This window comes from Triticum aestivum, chromosome 2D (assembly GCF_018294505.1).
Source record: "Triticum aestivum cultivar Chinese Spring chromosome 2D, IWGSC CS RefSeq v2.1, whole genome shotgun sequence".
NCBI classification, from domain to species: domain Eukaryota; kingdom Viridiplantae; phylum Streptophyta; class Magnoliopsida; order Poales; family Poaceae; genus Triticum; species Triticum aestivum.
Window position 1 is genome coordinate 135,009,619 of NC_057799.1, and position 20,041 is coordinate 135,029,659.

Here is a 20,041-nt window from a genome sequence, read left to right on the forward strand (position 1 = left end):
CCGGCTACTGTTCAACCACCCCTCCACGGGCACCCCTCCACCGTCTACTGTTCATCCAGCCCTCCACACCACAGGGTCCTGTTCAACCACCCCTCCACGGGCACCCCTCCACCGTTTACTGTTCATCCAGCCCTCCACCACACCACGGGGTCCTGTTCATCCAGAGGCAACGCCACCGCTCACTGTTCATCCAACCCCCCCCCCGGCAACGCTCACTATTCATCCCAGAGGCAGCATCGATCGGCTTCAGTTAGCAGCAGTAGCGAAGGAATCGCTCGATCGGGTTCAGTTAACAGCCATCAATCGATCGCTCGGGTTTAGTAACGCGTAGCCTGCAGTGCAATCGCTCGGGTTCAGTTAGAGCCCAACGCCTCCACCGGGTTCAGTTAGAGCCAACGCCTCGCACACATGCGCGTACGTGTACGAGAGAAACGCGCATCGCTCGGCCCCCGACCTCCCACCATAACCGGGAACTCCCCAAAATTTTCCTCGCCCTCGCTTCTACCATGGTTTTTTCCGTCATGGACAGCCCAAATAATGTCATGCAGCTGCGTCTCCGGCCCGCCCAGGACGAAAAGCCCACTTTCTGTCATGATTTTTTGTCATAGAAGTAGGAGCCCACCACATCTATGATGATACCGGGTTTTGTCACAATTATCGTCATAGAAGTGTCATATGTATGACAGAAAAAAATTTCGTTCGGCCCAAAATGTCACGGATGTGTCTTTTTTTGTAGTGGTGTGTGAACTGTGTGCTATTTGAAAACATTTTTTTGGGGGGGTTATTTGAAAACATTTACATGTGCTGTCAAAAGGGATGAGGATCGCCGTTCGATCAAGGAGAATCCAATAGTGCAGACATACGATCCGTGGGGTTTGGGTTCTGGCCAATCAGAACGCATGACTCAGATCGCGCGCGCAGTAGGGGGGATATCATACAGAAACCAACATTCGGTGGAAACCGGTGAAAACCACGAGAAAAAGCTGTTTTGAAGTTTCAAAAAAAATTGAAAAAAATGCGGGATGTTAAGAGGATGATGTTTTATTGCCACACAAAATTTCAAGTTGAAACACATTACGAGATGTGAGCTATGATAAAGATAAAATCAGCGTTGAATAGTGCCAAATAGTAATGTCACTATTCAGGGCTGAATTATTCTTTTTCATAGCTCACATCTCGTAATGTTTTTTAACTTGAAATTTTGTGTCGCAATAAAACATCACCTTCTTAACATCCCACATTTTTTTCAGATTTTTATGAAACTTTAAAATTCCATGTAGTTTTCATTGAATATCGGCTTTCGTGAGTGAACCGTGTGCTATTTGAAAACATTTTGTGAGAAGAATCTCGGTTTTTGAATCCCCGTAAATCCAAAACTAAGCCGAAAATCGTGGAACCTGGCATGGTGTCACGACATGGCACTTATATGTCGAGGAATTTTTTTCGTCCATTGTGGCGCAAGTTTTATTACAAGCCTCTTACAAACCGGAGCTTCTCTCAAAGAAGCCTCATGGTTCCAATAGGGAAACGTGTCCCCCTTGTGGGCGAAATGTAATCACTGCCTCTTTTCACCTTGTATTTTCTTCTATGGGCAACATGGAATGACAGGATATCCGTGCTGAAATTTAAACTTATTCAGGGTTCGTTTGGCCTTTTTATACACTAATTGAGTTTCCTAGGCATTTAATGTCCATAATTCAAATCTGAACTACAAATACATGCTCTAGTTCACCAAAATGGCTAGAAAAATTATACATGTGTCCTTAGGTGCATGTTTAGGTCCCATGCCAGGAATGGGAATGAATTACAACCGTACCGGTGTCATGGCTCGTCCTCAAACATTTCGATTCTCGGTTTTTAAGTCCCCATAAATCCTAAACTCACCAGAAAGTCATCAAAGGTGGCATGGTGACACGTCATGGCACATATATGTCGTGGTAAAAAAATTGTCCAATTTGGGCCAAGCTTTATTACAAACCTCTTACAAAAACCGGAGCTTCTCTCAAAGAAGCCTCGTGGTTTCGATAGGGAAACGTGTTCCCCTTGTGGGCGAAACGTAATCACTGCCTCTTTTCGCCCTGTATTTTCTTCCACGGGCAACATGGAACAACATGATATCCGTGATGAAATTTAAACTTATTCAGGGTTCGTTTGGCCTTTTTATACACTAATTGAGTTTCGTAGGCATTTAATGTCCATAATTCAAATCTGAACTACAAATACATGCTCTAGTTCACCAAAATGGCTAGAAAAATTATACGTGTGTCCTTGGGTGCATGTTTAGATCTCATGCCAGGAATGGGAACGAATTAACAACCGTACCGGTGTCCTGGCTCGTCCTCAAACATTTCGAATCTCGGTTTTAAGTTCCCATAAATCCTAAACTCACCAGAAAGTCATCAAAGGTGGCATGGTGTCACGTCATGGCACATATATGTCGTGGTAAAAACATTGCCAATTTGGGCCAAGCTTTATTACAAACCTCTTACAACCCGGAGCCTGTCGCAAGAACCCTCGTGGTTTCGATAGGGAAACGTGTCCCCTTGTGGGCCAAACGATAATCACTCCCTCTTCTAGCCTTGTATTTTCTTCTACACGTGACACGGAACAACTGGAGATTCGCGCTGAACTTTGAAATTATTCAGGGTTCGTTTGACCTTTTTTATTCATTATTTGAGTTTTCTAGGCATTTTAATGTCCATAATTCAAATCCGAACTACAAATACATGCTCAAGTGCACCAAAATGGCTAGAAAAAACGTACATGTTTCCTTGGGGTGCATGTTTAGGTCCCATGGAACAAATGGGGACGAATTCAACCGTCTCGCCGTCCTGGCTTGGCTACAAACATTGCGAATCTCCGTTTTTAAATCTCTGTAAATCCAAAACTCACCAGGAAATCATGAAACTTGGCATGGTGTCACTACATGGTACATATAGTTGTCCAATTTGGGCGAAGCCATATTACAAGCCTTTTACAAACCGGAGCCTGTCGCAACCCTCGTGGTTCCGGTAGGGAAACATGCCCCTCTTATGGGTGAAACGATAATCGTTGCCTCTTCTTGCCTTGAACTTTGTTTTCTACAGGCAACATAGAATAACAAGAGTGTCGGGCTGAAATTTGAAACTGTTCAGGGTTCGTTTGGCCATTGTATATATATTACTAATTACTAAGTTTTCTATGCATTTAATGTAGTCCATAATTCAAATTTGAACTACAACCACATGCTCCAGTGAAGTAAAATGGGTGGGAAATCATACATGTGTCATTGGGTGCATGTTTAGGTCTCATTTAAGGAATGGGAATGAATTACAAAGTTGTCGTCGTCCTGAAACATTGAGAATCTCGGTTTTTAAATCCCAGTAAATCAAAAAGTCACCCAAAAAACATGAAACTTGGCATGGTTTCATGACATGACATATATATGCCGTGGTAAAAAATCATCCAGTTTGAGAAGAGGCGCACACATTAGTAGCCAACGAAGTCCTTTTTGAAACAAAAAGCTGACATGTTAATATCGCAAACGGTTGTATTATATTAACCGTGTCGAAATTTAACCATACTCGGTGCCGTGCGTGCAGCTGTTTGATTAGACAGGACGAGCGCGAGAAGTTCGCCGTGCAGGCTCGACGGGACGCGTGCGAGCAGTCCGCCGCGTAGGCTCGACGGGACGCGTGCATCCTGTCCACCTCACAGGCTCGACGGGACACGTGCGAGCAGCAAGGCCGCCCATGCTCACCGGGAAGCGAGCTCTTTGACCTCCATGCACCAGCCGCCGCCCGCCTCGCTCACAACTTCTCCATTAATGTGTTAATTAAAGCACCTAGACGGAGGGGGTTTGCTTGTGATCCCATGGCAGCATTTTCTTTGTTCATGTTTTCAACTCGTATTCCCCCCTAATTTAAATTGCCACGTAGGGCAGCCGATAATACAACCACAAATAAAATGGCAATGGTTAATACGACGACAATTTTACAATGGCGTAGATAATAATTGTCTTACATATTCCGGATAATTTAAAATGCCACATGCGGCAAAGCCCGGAAGACACGGGGGCAAGAGAAGAAGGAAATTGCAGACAATGATCTGGGTCACTACTGTCTCTACTCGTCGATGGATCGCCGGGCGGCGAAATCCTCCAACTCCTTCTTTAGTTCCTCACGAATTTTCTTGAAAGCAGCCATGGATTCCTCCATCTCCTGCTCGCGCTCGATCCGGAGCTTCCTCAAGCCACCCATTAGTTCCTCGACGACCGCTTTCAGCGTCATCTCCGAGGCACTGCTCTGCTCATGCAGCATCTTCCAGCCGGTGGCCTCCTCCTCCTTCTCGGCGACCAACTTGAGGAGTGTCGCATTGTCACCCATGAGTTGCTCGACGAGGCCGATCGCCTTGTCAACCGAGGCATCGCTGATCTTGAGCAGCTTCATCAAGCCGTCGACCAGCTCCTGCTGCGTAGTGATGCCAGCGAGAATGTCGTCGTCGCTGGTGAAGCGAAGGACTTCAGGAACGCCGGCTCGTCGCGATGGCCGACACCGCAAATGCGCTTGTGAGAGCCCTCGCGTGCCCATGAGAGCTCGTTCGAGGGCTCCACGGTGCTGGGACATCTCTATTGCGACTGCGGCTTTGCGGCGGGACCTCTCTAGCGCTTCCGTGGCCTTGGTCTTTTCTACCTGGTTATATGTCCACCCTAAACTCCTCCTACCGGTCATGGCGGAACGACTTGACAGAAAAAACCAGTTTTGTGGGTGATGAGGAGAGGAACTGTGAAGTAATTTTTGAGTGGGTGGTTTTTATAGCCCGGTGCTAAGTGTGAACACATATTAGTTTGATAGGTGTGAACAGATTTGCAATTACTTATTGCGTTGTAATCAGCAATGTGACGAGAAATAAGGTCAAAAAAATTGATGGCAGAAGGTTGAGCACGTGGTTGCTCGCCGTTGAGGCGGCCGCGGCGCGCTCCGCTCTGGCGTCCCTGCGCGCTCTGTTCGTTGTTGAGGCAAAGTTACAATGGCAACGGTTAATATTCTTAATAATTGTCTTACATATTCAGGATAATTTAAAATGCCAAATGCGGCAAGGCCCAGAACACTCACGACCTACATATGCATACAATTATAATAAAATATAAGCTAAAAGGCTGAGCTGGCGGCCTTCCGACGATGGTCTTCTCAGACTCCATGATCGGCATAGCACCCTTGCGGCCGTTCACTTCAAGTGTCACGACCCGCCTCCGCCTACGGAGCTGCTGGCGCTGGGAGGCTCTTGGGGCTGCTGGGCCTCTTCCAGAAGAGCTTGACAGCGTGCAATCGCGCACATGACAACTCCGCGGAACCGCTCCATTTTCATGTCTCTGGCCTGGTAGCAAATTCCGTCGATCACCTGCATCCTCAAGATATCACGTTGGTGATGTTCTACTTCGTCGGGGACGTCAACTCCGCCAAGGAAGCACTCGAGCCTGGCCACCACATCATTGGTATCGAGGTTGACACGGCCACCACGGGCAATGATGAAGCCGCATGCTGCCTTTGTCTTGACTGAATCGCAGAGGCCCTCTGCCCGTTCCATGCGGGGCATCAGGCTCTCGATGAGCACTGGTGACGGCGGCTCTTCAGGTGGGTCGTCGATCATGTCGCCGAGCAGCTCTGGATCTTTTGCACGGTGGATGGCAAACTGCTCATCACACCTCCTCTGCAATATGTCGATTGTGCTCCCAAGGACTGTGACACCGATATCGCTGCCGATGGGCCATGGTGCCTGCACTGGCCGATGAAGCTCTTGCTCCCCGACCTGCTCCGGCTCGTTCTCCTCGCCGAAGATGTAGCGTAGGTAGGCGTCGACGTCGAAGCTTTGGTCGTTGCCTGGCATGCTTGGAATAACTAATGGTAGATGGGTGAGGACTAGATCTTCGCAGAGTGTCGCGGCGGTGCGTTGCCGCCTGGGTTATATGCAGCAAGCCGTTAGCTGGTGGCGGGAAACCGGTGAGGGAATAGGCGTGGATTTTACAATTCACCCATGTGGAGCGCGGGAAGCATTCGCTGGAGCGCGGGAAGCATTCGCTGGAGCACGGGAAGCATTCGCTGGAGCGCGGGAAAACTAAGTGGAGCACACACACAAGCCAAATACCGTATCCGGTGCCACCTGTTATTTATCACACAAGTGTTAACATAAGGAAACATATATATGTGTAACTTACTAATCATCACACACGAGTACTCGCAAACGCATCGTGTGCGATACTCCTAGCCACCGCAAGCAACTAGTTTGCATTTTTCAAAGTTTTTTGTACACACAGAATCGCACACGAACTAACTATATTAACCGTCTGTGTTGTAATTTCTCATCGCAAGCAGTTCATCCGAGTCGGCTGTTTGCCACGTATCACACACATCTTGTTAAGTTGAACCATTTCTGTTGCATTCGCTAATCGAAAACAGTTCGTCCGAGCGAACCGTATGCCCTATATCACACACACCTTGATCTGGCTAACCGTTTATGTTGCACTCCCTAATAGCAGACGGTTCATCGGACCAAACTATATGCCGTATATCGCACACACATTGATATGGCTGCCCGTTCCTGTTGTTCTGCCTCATCGCAAATAGTTCGAACGGGTTAACCGTGTGGCCTGAATCGCACACGCAACTAAAATCTGAACCGTGTTTGATGGCTCCGCCATCGCAAACGTTTTGCACCTTTTTTGACGGGTTTTTTACATCCCCGTTTGTGATTAAAGCATCGCACACAGTTTCGTCAAAGGATCTCTGATCGTAGTGTCGCGTTAGCAGCATCATGCAGTAGTGATTATTTGCTTTTCTATCAATTACCCAACAGTAATTTGTTTACCCACCGTATGCTATTTTCTCGAGAGAAGCCTCTAGTGAAAACTATGGCTCCACGGTCTATCTTTTATCATATATTAAAACTAAAAATACTTTGCAATTTTCTTTTATTTATTTTCTTTTTTATTTTTGTCAGATCTATCTATGAAAACCTATGCAATTTAATCTTGCTCATAACCGTTGAGGGATTGACAACCCCTTACGCGTTGGGTTGGAAGTATTTGTTGTTTGTGTGCAGGTGTTGTTTACATATTGTTGCTTGGTTCTCCTAGTGAATTGATAACCTTGGTTTCATAACTGAGAGAAATATGTATCTCTACTGTACTGCATCATCCTCTCCTCTTCGAGAAAATCCCAACGTAGCTCACAAGTAGCAGTCATCAGGCTATCATGGGGATGGGGATGGGAGTCCAATACCCGCCTGGGTAATCCCCATTGCCAGCGTGGGTTGTGCTAGCTTGTGCACATACATATTGGAGAGCAAGCTTCCTTGTGGTGTGGTGTATCTCGGCATAAAGTTATCTCAATGAGAGTACATTAGCAAGGTTCTTCATTGGCAAGCTTCGTTCATCGTCGTCGTGGGTCTCCGTCGCCACAAAGTACTCGGTGTTGGGACTGGGCCAATTCTCCCCATATGCAGATGAATCTCAGAAATAGCATCCCAAAGGTTGAGGGCTTGGACAAAGAACCAAATCGATATTGGCTTAACAATGTCTCTGATCCATCTACTATTCATCTTGCCTCTTCCATTGGTGTCTTCAGCAATGTGTCCATAGATCAATTTATTTTTTCAGAAGAAACAATTTCTCTGATCTCCCGGAATACTTTGCTTGCGATATCAAAGAGATCTCTCTCTTGATCTATAACTGGGTTGGCTAAGAAACTTCAGCCACTCCCATCAGAAGCACGTAGGCTCCATGACTAGCCGAGGATTAAGCGGAGTTCATGACCCCAAAGTTAATGAAACCTAAGCCGCCTTATGATTTCGTCATGCACACCATTTTCCAATTGACGTGGCAGCACCCACGTTACACTATTTCAGTACCTTTCCATAGAGACGCCCACGTAATCTTGACGATCGCTTTGAAAACCCATGGAGGAGGGTCCAGCAACATGAGATTGGTCCTCCAAAGAGGGAGCCTCCCTCCGATTTGTCCACCAATCCCTGGAAATATTCCTTTCTTATCTTCTTAACTTGCATAGGGTGTTCAAGATGATCAGTATCGATGTGAACTGGTAATTAACTAAGAAGCCCTCAAATATCATTTGCAAGGCCCTCATCGCAAATGGTTGGTAAGATGGAACTTTTGGCCATATTGCAATGAAGTCCACAGGCAACACCAATTTTTTAGCAAGAATCTAGAGACGGAGAACTCATGAACCAAAGCTTTCATAGAAGTATCATATCACTGGTGTAAATGGAGATCCTTTGGGGAGTATGATCATTGGTGAAGGGCTCCAAAATACCAAAACTTTCAGCCTTTTCAAATAGGGAAGTAAGTACTTCCATCACTAAAATTAAGAGAAGAGCCAAGAGCGCGTCTCCCTTCATGAGGCCCTGACCATGACAGATTCTCGGGCCTGGCCGGCCATTGAGGATAATTTGAGTTGAGGCTGCTATGGGTAACATCATAATCCAAGCCCTTCACCTCTTCCCAAAATATTTCTTTGTAATGACTTCCAATAAGAAAGGTCAACCCATGGAATCGAAGTCTTTGGCGATGTCTAGCTTTAGCAAAAGACTCTCACGTATTTTGTCTTTAAGAAGTTTCGCTGAATGGCGGACAAGTATCATGCAAACATCGACCTTTGAGGAAATAACACTAATTTCTCCAATACTCAAGGGTAGGATCGGGGTGAGTCTACTTGCCAGAACCTTCCAGAAAATATTGGCCAAGCTGTGGACCAAGCTAATTGGCCTAAGATCATTAGGTTCACACGCGCCATACTTTTTAGGAAGAAGCGCCAGAGAGTCACGTTATTTTTCTCGAAAGCCCATCTATCAAGTGCAAGGAAACTATTGAAAATATCGATCATATCTACCTTTATCACATTCCAACACTTTTGCTAGAAGTAATCGTAAACCCGTCTGGTTCCGGCACTTCTTTCCTTGGGCATATCCTTGATCGCATCCCAAATTTTGTTCTCATAGAAGGGGCATCAGTCGTAGGAAGTTTCAGGAAATCAAGATATGAAGAGTGTTGCCAAACAACCGGGAGGCCTAATCTGTTCTAAAGTGATTAGACAGATTTTTTTAATTTCCTCGTGCGAAGATATGAAGGAGTATCTATCTTTTATTTTACCAATAATATTCTTCCTTCTTCTTTGGTTTGCGTGAACATGGAAATACTTTGTGTTAGAATCTCCTTATTCAAGCCAAGAGACTTGGGAACGCTGTCTAGACATACTCTATTCAATCGTGCATAGGCACAATAGCTTTTTCTTAACTTATCTTCTTAGACATCTTTCCTGAAAAGGTAGCATTCTTGAATCTTCGGCTTGATCAAACAACTCAATTATACCTCTGGCCCAAATCATCTATTCTTGTACTGCACCGAACTTTTTGGCATTCTAGCTTTGAAGGGCCCAAGCCGTTTCCTCAGCTTAGCTTGGAACCGGCAATAGAATTTGCCTCAAAGATCCGACTATCATTCCATGCATGCTTATGAAACCACATCTAGAAAGCCTTCTTTATCCACCAAAAAGCTTCAAATTTGAACCTTCTGCAATTGTATGCCTTTATGACCGTGTAAAGCAATAAAGGGCAATGATATGACATATCCATAGACAAGCCTTGCAAAAAGCCGATAAGAGCATGAGCAACAATGGAGTACAAGGTCTAAATTGTCTACATGTTGTGCTTCTTCATGGATGCATCATTCGTATGCTCCGCCTTCTACACGCACAACTGCACCATCCACCTCCAACATAAAAAAAGTTCCACACACAAAACAGAAGGCACACTTGTGGCATCAAAAACTTATGTGGCTACATCAGGAAAAACTTTGTCTTACTTTGCTTTCATGGGGCACATGGGAAATATTTCACTACCACAAATGCAAAGGGTTTGGTCACTTTCGTCGCAAATATCCCACCAAGCACATCATGATTTTGATGAAGAGACTTTAGCTTTGATTGATCCATAAGAACAAGACTATGACAACTTGGTTTTATATCAAGACATGAAATAAAGGGAGCAATACTGATTTATAATCAATATTTGGATTAATGTTTGAATTAGTCGTGCCATGTTTTTCAATGCTTTGTGAGATGCATGTTTGTTTGATAACCTTGGGAAATGCATCATTTGCACTGACTAAGGATCATTTCTTGGTTATGTTGTTACTCTAGAATGTATTGAACTCGATAAAGCTAAGATTAAAGCTATTCAGATTTGGCCACCTTCTAAAACTGTCACCCCAAGTGACGCGGGTAACTATAAGCCGTTTATGAAAGATTTTAGCATAGTTACCACTCCAAGCTCTATGACGATTCAAAAAACAGTGTTTGACTGAAAGACTTTTCTTTTTGAACCTTAGCAAGACCTAGCCAACAGTGTTCTTGATCTGACCATCCTTATTAATCTCCAGAGCATTTAAATCCTCATCATGTAGGCTTAGCTGATCAAAGAAATCACCAGGTCACCTCGATCCCCCGGCCTTAGAGCCGCCACTCATCACCGACTATGTGTACGACATAGCCGCATAAGTAGCGATCCATGTGAGCCCTGATCTTGAGTCTCGGAGATAAATAATATGTGCCGCACTACGGGCGGATCCGAGAAGGATTCATTGGAAATCACCGAAAGGAGACTAACCCTAGTCAAGCATAGGGGGAATATCAGAAAAAGTCATATGTTGATTTAACCAATTCAAAACACTAAAATTATTGCTACCAACAAAAACACTGAGGCTTCGTTCGATCTGCAGGAAACTTTGCAGGCTTGCTTTCCTCCGGAAAGAAACTGTGGTGCGTTCGGTTCAAAGGATTACTCGTCCCTCATTCCATAGAAAAGAGTATATGCCCTGTACTTTTCACGCGAAACAGAAAATCCACTGGAACCCAATGTTTGGGCGGTAGCCCGATGCAGGACGCCAGCTAGCCGAATAAAAAATTCCTTACATGCATGGGAATCAAGCCAGACGCAGTGTAGTTTGCATGTCTGGCTGAATAAAAAAATATTTTCATCTCTTTGGAGGAAGGCTGCATGCACTAGCTTTTATCTTCGTTCCTTTGCTTCTACTACTTCGCGCCGAACGCAGGAAAAGTATACATTCCTTTTTTTTCGGGAAACTTCGAGCTTTATTCAACTATACTTTGTTCCCGCACGATCAGCCAAAACGCTGGTCATGAGGAAGCCAGGGGGAGTCCATCCAGCAATCGGTGATCCCCAAGGTGCAAGCATGTTTAGCACACAAGTGGGCCGACATATTGGAGTTTCTCGATACATGTTGAACATCAAAAGATAGAAAAGATAAGGCTAGCTCTTCTATTTCTAATAATAGCGGCGCTACGATGGAGTGCGAAAACCGTCGCGTGTGCCATAGCTGAACCAATTCTAAGCAATCTGTTTCCTTGAGCACTTGCGAAAAGGCTCGAAGCTGTGCGAATATCACCCCATCTCGCAAAGCAGACACCGCAGCTATCAACGGGTCCGTGATGTGGGGGTAGGGCTTGCTCCAGGCAGCCAAGAAGGTCGAGGAAGTCCGTGCCACTCCTCCAGCTCCACTTCTGTGTTCAAGCACTGAAACACTAGCATCTGTGTTTACCTTTGTCCAACCTTGATCTGGTGGCCTCCAGCCATAGCCAGGTAGAACCTTCGTCTGTTCCAAGGGAAGCTCCAGCAAGGCAAGAGTTTCTCTTATACATTTGAGAGATTGCGCCGGGTTCATACTTGCTCTGTCATGCGTTATATTATTGCGAGAGGTCCAAATAGCCCACATGACAGTAACAATTTTTGCCCGATCACTCTCTGAAAACCGAGAGTCGCAAAGAATATCCCTACACCAAGTTATAGGGTGTAACTCCGGTAGCTTGACCTGCAGCCATTTTTGAGCTTCTGTCCAGAAAGTTTGAGCATGTGAACACTTGATCAAAGCATGCATCAAATCTTCATCAGCTCCCATGCACACCTTGCATCGTGCTAAGGTTGCAATATGCCTGTACTGTAGTGTGCTCTCCACTGGAAGAATGCCACGGAGGACCCTCCACCAGAACACACGCACCTTAGGTAGCATTTTGAGCTTCCAAAGACGAGTCCATAACTGCTTATTATTCTCTGAAGATTCTGTAGTCGCCCCTTCCTCTAGAGCTGAATGCTCGTTATGAGTCATTAGAGCACGATACGCTGACTTCACAGTATAGGAACCCGATCTCTCATGATCCCAAGCCCAGTAACCATCACCACCTCCTTGTCTAAGTGGAATATTCAAAATAGTATCAGCATCCGGTGGTATAAAATTTTCTCGAACAAGGCCAGCTTTCCAAGACCAAGTCACATCATCGATCAGGTCTGAAACAAGATTGATAGGTGTTGTACCGATCTGTGCAGTAGGCCGCAGCGAAAGCTTGCCTGGTAGCCATCCATCCTGCCACACACGCGTGGACGAGCCATCGCCAATCCGTTTTAGCAGGCCAGTATCCAGTGCCGCCCTCCCGGCAACGATCGCTCGCCAGGTAGCCGAGGCGTTACAAGGAACAGTAGCATGCATGAAATCCGTGTTCGGGAAATAGCGGCCTTTCAACACCCGAGAGCATAAAGAATTCGGGCTAGTGATAAGCCTCTAGCCATGTTTCCCTAATAATGCAATATTGAAACATTCCAGATCACGAAATCCCATGCCTCCTCTGATTTTTGGAAGCGACAGAGACTTCCAATCTATCCAATGTAGAGATCTTCGATCTATAGAACTGCTCCACCAGAACTTTGCCATCGGTGAGGAGATGTTTTTGTACACTTTTTTCGTGAGTTTAAAGCAACTCATAGTGTATGTTGGCACCGCCCGTGCTCTTGCCTTGATGAGCACTTCCCTCGCCGCGCAAGACACCAATCTTTCTGTACCCCCATTCAACTTTGACCTCACCCTTTCTCCAACGAAATCAAAGGTGTCTGAGGTGATCTGTCCAACTGCTGTGGGAAGGCCCAAATACCTCTCATTGAATGCCTCAACTGATATACCCATCGTAGTTTTCACAATTGCTCGTACTGGACTAGGAGTGTTTGGACTAGAAAATATGGAGCTCTTCTCTTTGTTAACACACTGTCCCGAACACTCACCATAAATCCTGAGAATGTTGCTTAGACGCTCTGCACTCTCCAGTTTAGCTTGCATGAAGGTAAGACTATCATCTGCAAACAGTAGATGATTAATCCACGGTGACTGGGTGCACACTCGAATCCCCTTGTCTGCATACACTCCACCATATCTGTTTAAGAGTGTAGTAAAGCCCTCGGCACACAGAAGGAATAAATAAGGTGACATGGGACATCCTTGCCTGAATGCCCTAGAAGGGGTGAAAAACGGCAGCAACTCCCCATTCACTCGAACCGCGAACCGCACTGATGTTACACACTTCATAATCAGTTGGATAAAGGACGAGCTGAAGCCCAACTTGGTCATAATCGCATGAAGATAATGCCACTTGACGCGGTCATAAGCTTTCATCATGTCCAACTTGACAGCACATACCCAATTCTTTCCCTTCCTCCTTTTCTTCATTGCATGGATACTCTCATGAGCAATAAGAACATTATCTGTAATGAGGCGCCCAGGCACAAAAGCACTTTGCTCCTCACTTACAACGTCGTCAAGAAAATCTCTCATCCTGTTAACAATACATTTTGCTGCAATCTTGTACAACACAGGACAAAGAGAAATAGGTCTATATTGGGTTATTCTTTGTGGATGCCGAACCTTTGGGATGAGGGTGATGGATGTATCATTCATACCTTCTGGAAGCTTGCCCCCATTCAAAAAGCTCAACACTGCCGGGGTTATGTCATCTTTCAGCAGTGGCCAGTGCCTCTGAAAAAATCCCGCAGTAAATCCGTCCACTCCGGGTGCTTTGGATGGGGCCATCTGAAACAACGCCACCCTCACCTCTTTTGCCGTAAATGGCTTATCTAGGTGTGCATTCATAGGTGCTGTCACCCTATTTGGAACTAAGTCCAGCAGTTCATCAAGGGGTCTGACTCCTTGAGATTTATACAGAGTTGTGTAGAACTGTTGTACCTCCTCATGGTCATCTGCCTAGGACTGGCATACACAGCCATCAGCTCGCACAAGTCCCTCAATTTTGTTCATTCTCCTGCGTTGAGCTGCTTGTGCGTGAAAAAAATTTGTATTCCTGTCTCCCTCGCGCAAGTATGGTACTCTGGACCTCTGGCGCATCCATATTTCCTTCTGATGAAGTGCCTCACGTAGCTTCTTGACTATGGCTTTCTCTTCATCAGTTGGACCTCTCCTGCCCGCGCGGCTCCTAAGCTGGTTCAACCTCTGTCGAAGTTTCCTCACTTTGGCCGTCAGGCTGCCGAACTCACATGCGCCCCATGTGGGTAATATGTTATTAAGCGCATTAATCACCCCCGCCAGGCCATGCACACCAGCTCCTTTTTGCCAATTATTCAAGACAACACTATCATAGTCTGCATGTGTCTACCATACATCTTCATAGCGAAACTGCTTCCCTCCCCTTCTCCTCTCGGCCACATCCGTACGGAGTTCGACCAGGACCAAGCAATGGTCGGAGTCCGTGGTACTTATGTGCCGAACTCTTGAGTGCCCGAACATCTGGATCAATGCTGGGTTCCCAAACGCTCTGTCAAGTCGGGCCCTGACATCATCGTCACCTGTTTGACCATTATCCCAAGTGTACTCTGTTCCAGACCACCCCATATCTTGGAACAAGCAATCATCAGCTGCTTCATGGAATGCACGCATCTGCCATTCAGGCCGGGCAACGAGCGAAAAATGTTCCGTAGCATACAGTGTTTCATTGAAATCCCCTACGCATAACCATGCCGGATGTTGGATAGAAAACAAAGTCCGAAGACATCTCCAACTGTGGTGTATGTCCGATGCTCGAGGGGCCCCATAAAACCCCGTAAATCTCCATTTATCTCGATTCAGATTACTATTCTGCAACAACACGTCTATGTGCCCCGAACTGAAACTCTAAAGATCCACCTGAACCTCACTTGTCCAGAATAGACCAATGCCACCGCTGAGACCATCACTATCAACTGCAAAACAGCCCGCAAAGCCCAGCAGATTTTGCAGACTTTCTACCCCCTTTGCCGCAATCTTAGTCTCCATCAAAAATAAGAGACCGGGCCCTTCTTGCTTCACCACACTGCGAAGCTCGCGAACTGTCGCTGGGTTCCCAAGCCCGCGACAGTTCCAGCTGAGGCAATTCATTGTGCCCGGCAGGGCTGCACCGCAACCTCTGCTGTCTCACCGGAGTTGACCGGGGTAGGTTTCTTCTTCTTTAGCAACCTCTCGCCTTCACCACTTTTCTCAGAGGAGTCCGAGAGCACCTCTACATCGCCCCCTTGGCCATCCTCTGGGTCGTGTGCCTTCTCCATCAGCAAGGGTATAACCCTCATGTACTCTTGTTTCTTCTCTTGCGTCCCTCCCTTGCGTTTATTTAGATTTTTGCTCTTAATCGGAGAATTAACTTCAGTTCCTTTCTCAGCTGCATTACTCGAACCTCTTGTCTCAGCTTTGTTCTTTTGACTATTTGATTGATCTCGAGACGAGTTCTCGCTAGCACTCGGCGCTCTGCGATCTTCCGACGCCCGCAGTCCTCTTCCAAAGGGGAGGTCCCCATTGGCATCTCGAGTCCCCGGGGTCGGACAATGCAAATCGGAGTGGCCCAACCTTCCGCATGAGAAATAGAAGTGCGGAACATTCTCATATTGGATGTCATACAGGTCCGTCTGTTTCCTCCTTGCTGACTCAATTAAGATCCAGCGCCTTAACGGTTTGTCCACATCAACTGAAACCCTAGCTTTGAGATAGCCATTAACATGATCAAACTGCACCCCAGATGCTTGCTTGTCAATCTGTTGAGCTATTGCAGCACACCACTTCTCTCCCCGTAGATTGAAGGGCAAGTTGATGACCCTTGCCCACATATGAATCTTGCTAAAGCTCAGTTCAGAAGGCCGCATGCATTCATCAAACTCTGACAAGACGACGACGTTTTTACTTACATGCCAAGGCGAACCTTCCCAAACTCGATCACGATCTTTCCTGCTCGCGAACTCAGCCACGAACGTGTTTTCCTCTACCGATCTAAAGATCAGACCTTTAGGGTTACCCCAGGCCGGACGAAGTGCACTGATGATTGTCTGTATGTGTAGAACACGTCGGTGTAGAACCTTCCTCGCTATCATCCACTTCTCCGGCTGACCTTCTTCTCTATCATCGAGAACCAGCGGCGTCGCCTCCTCTTCAGTAATGTCCAGTTTACCTAGGGCCTTCGCCAGCTTCGCCCTTGCCGCGCCCGGCGACAGGGGCTCCTTCCCATGGCCATGCCCCACTGATGAAGCCATCCTCGGGATCACGATCATGTGCGCCGCGCCGTAGATCGGCGCGCGCCGTCGAGTTCCACCCGTAAAACCCTAATCGCCCTTGGCGGCGCTCCGCGAGTTTCGGGGGAAAAACTGGGGGAATTAATTAAATCAGATTGCATCTAAGTATACATTCCTTTATTTCCCATTCCAAAGATTCCACTAGTCTAAGTAAATCGTATTCCTACAAAGTCCCCTATTCCATTGTTTACCATCCCTGCACTCCGAACGGGCCCTGAAATTATTTATAGTCATCTCACGGGCTGGTTCTTCGGCCCTGACCGAAAGCGTCGACGGACCGGACCACACACAGTCGACATCCACTACTCCACACCCCCACAACACATCCAGTCGGCGACACCATGACCCGCCGCCGCCGCCGCCGCGGCGCTCGCCCCGCCTCGGCCCCGGCGGCGCTGGAAGACGACGACCTCCTACGGAAGATTTTCCTCCTCCTCCCGCCTCAGCCCTCCACCCTTCCCCGCCTCTCCGTCGTCTGCAAGCAGTGGCGCGACGTCGTCACCGACCCCCAATTCCTCCGCGGCTTCCGCGACCAACACCGGAAACCTCCCCTCCTCGGCCTCGTAATGGGCCACACCGGGCACCGCTACTTCAGGTCCGATCTCGACCCTCCAGACCACATCCCGCACGAGCGCTTCTTCCCTCGAGACATCCGCAGCATGAACATGGACATATTCGACTGCCGCCATGGGCGCGTCGTCTTCTTCGCCCAACAGCTGGGCGAGGTCGTGCTGTTTGACCCCGCCACGGGAGGCCGCCGTTGTGTGGTCGTTCCACCAGTGTTTACCGGAAAGGAGATTGGCGTCTTCAACGCCGCCGTGATTTGCGTTTCCGGCGACGAAGGCCACGTGCACGGCGATTGCCACACCAGCCCATTTCAGGTGGTCTTGATGGGCATCAGTGACGACTATAGACAAGCTTTCGCCTCTGTCTACTCATCGGAGTCTGGCATATGGGGCGATATCATCTCCATTGAGAATCGTGAGATGTATGATTTGAGGCAACCCAGTACACTTATTGGAAATGCCCTTTACTGGTTGTTTCCTGGAGATGTTGGGGAAGGCATACTGGAGTTTGATTTGGGTAGGCAGAGCCTAGCCAACATAGAGATGCCGCACGGTCTGGAGTACTATAGGCATCGCAGTCTTCAGGTCATTTTAGCAGACGATGGCTGTGTCGGCCTCGCCATTTTGTCGTGCTATAAATTTGAAATGTGGGAGAGGAAGGTCAGTTGTGATGATGGTGTTGCTGGATGGGTATTGCAGAAGACCATTCAACTGAACACGATCCTTGGATTGGGGCCTATGGGGGGACTGCACAATTTATTAATGGGGTATGATGAAGTTGATCATGTGATTTATATAAGGACGGACATCGGTTTCTGCATGGTTCGACTTGAGTCAATGCAGTCCAGGAATCTCGGCAAAGAGAATTTCAGCAATACTGCCTATCTTCCCTACAGAAGTTTCTATACTGCAGGTAGTTCTCTGTCTTTACATTTGAGCAAATAAAAATATTGATATATTTTTAGTAGTACTTGTTTCCTGGAATAATGTGATAGTAGTACTGAAGTGTTTGTGTAACTGCTTAACTCTACTTGTCGTATTCATATTTTCTTTGATATTAGTGAAGACTGGACTAATGTCATGTTCAGAGAATGCAGCCAGTTTTAACTAATTTTATTCCATGACTGGATGTAATAAAACCGTTACGGGCCTTGGCAAAATTTCCACTGTTTAGGCATTGTGCTTTCTATTATTCTCCGCTCATTTCATATCCTATGGAATCAGTAAGAGGTCCACTTATTATTAGATGATTTTCTGTGTATCAATTGTTAAAACTAGTGTGTTTTCTGTTTGTGTTTTTTGTCATTTTCCGCATCTTTCCTATCTTGTGGCATTAAGCTGAGGATTATAAGTTCTTGGTTACTGACTAGTTAGTGTGTGTTTGCCGAGAAAATGTAAAAACGTGAGGCTAGGCGATGAAACAATGTTCTTGTAACATTTTCACTTTTGGATGTTCAATTCCCCCCTTTTAGTTCTTACAGTTATTCTGTTAAAAGCAGTAGTTTTAACCACAATATCACACCAATGGCCATTTATCATTTTCTGTGCGACAAACTCATCTGTCACCTACTCATACTAACACTCAAGACAAGACTATGAGGTCTGAGTTCATCTTCTTTGCTTGTTTTCTCAGTTTCTTGGTCTTCCCTCTTGTCCCCTTTTTTTTCCATTTTCCCAGTCTGATGATATCACTTCTCTGTGCTAGTGAGTGACTTGGCGGTATGCGAGAGGGGGACTGGTGACCTCTTTGCACCTCTTGCGGATGATTACCTCCTTGCTTCATGGGGTGTAGGAGCAGTAGGAGGTAACGAAGCAGCTACCTCGAGTGAAACCTTACCGGAAGGAGGTAACATACATGTATCTTGGGATTTAATGGGTCTGTAATCTGTTATACATTGGAGATTTGGACTTTGATAGGTCGATTAGTAGCTGAATTCTTTTTTCTCGAATACGCAAAGCTTGCGTATCATTGCATTGATAGAAGAAAATAGAACGAGTACAGATAGGAGTACAACACATGGCACGAACGCAGGCAGGCGTGAACATGGTGACCGGAGCAGAAAGAAAAGGGATGCTCGACCCGAAGAGAGGATACATCACAGCTAAACCTACCAAACCCGAACCAAGAGTGGCAACGCCGAACCAACTCGACCATCAACATCTCGGGAACCAAAACCGGGGACACCGCGAGCGAGCAAGATGGCGCCTTCAAGAAGGAGGACGACGTCGAGACGCCGTCGCCATCCGATCCGGAGGAACCGGACCTAGGGTTTCCCCTGAGCTCGAAGAGGGGCGCAGCCGAGGGCCTTGACAACGCCTCCAGGAAGGAAAACGACGTCCGCAGACGCCGGTGCTGCCAGCATCGGCAAGCCGAGCAGGGATTTCTCCCAGGCCTGAGGCTGAGCAATCCCATAGCCACCATGTCTGGAAACGAAGATGAGGACGCCAACGCCGGTCGGAGTCACCATGTCGGAAGGGGGTTGGCGGGGCTGCAACTGCCGTCGAAGGGTGGCACCGCCTCCGAACCTACGAACATTGGATCTGGCAAAAGCGGGGGCTTTGAAGCATACAAGGTAGGGCGGGCGCGAAGCAAGCCATAAGGGGGTGGGGCGACGGCGATTGGCAACGCCGGCAAGCAAGGACTGGAGGGACGCAGATCCTGGCTACCGTGGCCATAGTCGTCGGGACATCGGGGGACCAGGCAAGCTGGAAGGAACATAGCTGCTGGGTCGCCGAGGCCCGCCTTGAGGGCTTCAAGACCACCACTAGCACTGTATACTCGCCGCCACCGCGAAAGCCGTCTCCGTGGCTCGAGGGAGAGGACGAGCCGCCGGCGGCGAGGGGCCCGCCAGCAGGAAGGTATGCCGCGGACACCCATGCGACCGGCCGCAGGTCCCGCGCCCAATCCAAGGGCAGCACCACCAGCAGGGCTGGGCCACGCACGGAGGGGGAGGGAGAACTGCTGGGGACGGCGCCCTGTGGCCAAGGCTAGCACACAACGGCCATCGCTGGACAGGCAGAGCGCAGCAGCTGGGAGGGGG

The 20,041-nt window shown here is 47.4% G+C and overlaps 1 protein-coding gene across 2 annotated transcripts in view; it reads left to right on the forward strand.

The window, feature by feature from the left end:
- The first annotated feature begins 16,676 nt into the window (after positions 1-16,676).
- The window catches only part of LOC123052186 (uncharacterized), a 4,739-nt gene continuing 1,374 nt past the window's right edge, over positions 16,677-20,041 (forward strand). The window contains exons 1-2 of one of the 2 annotated variants that reach the window (XM_044475291.1): positions 16,679-17,913; positions 18,706-18,846. In XM_044475291.1, coding sequence (XP_044331226.1) covers positions 16,776-17,913; positions 18,706-18,846 — 1,279 coding nt within the window. In that variant the 5' untranslated portion in view covers positions 16,679-16,775. Of the gene's footprint in view, positions 17,914-18,705; positions 18,847-20,041 lie in introns of both variants that reach the window. The other variant, XM_044475292.1, reaches the window with a different exon arrangement.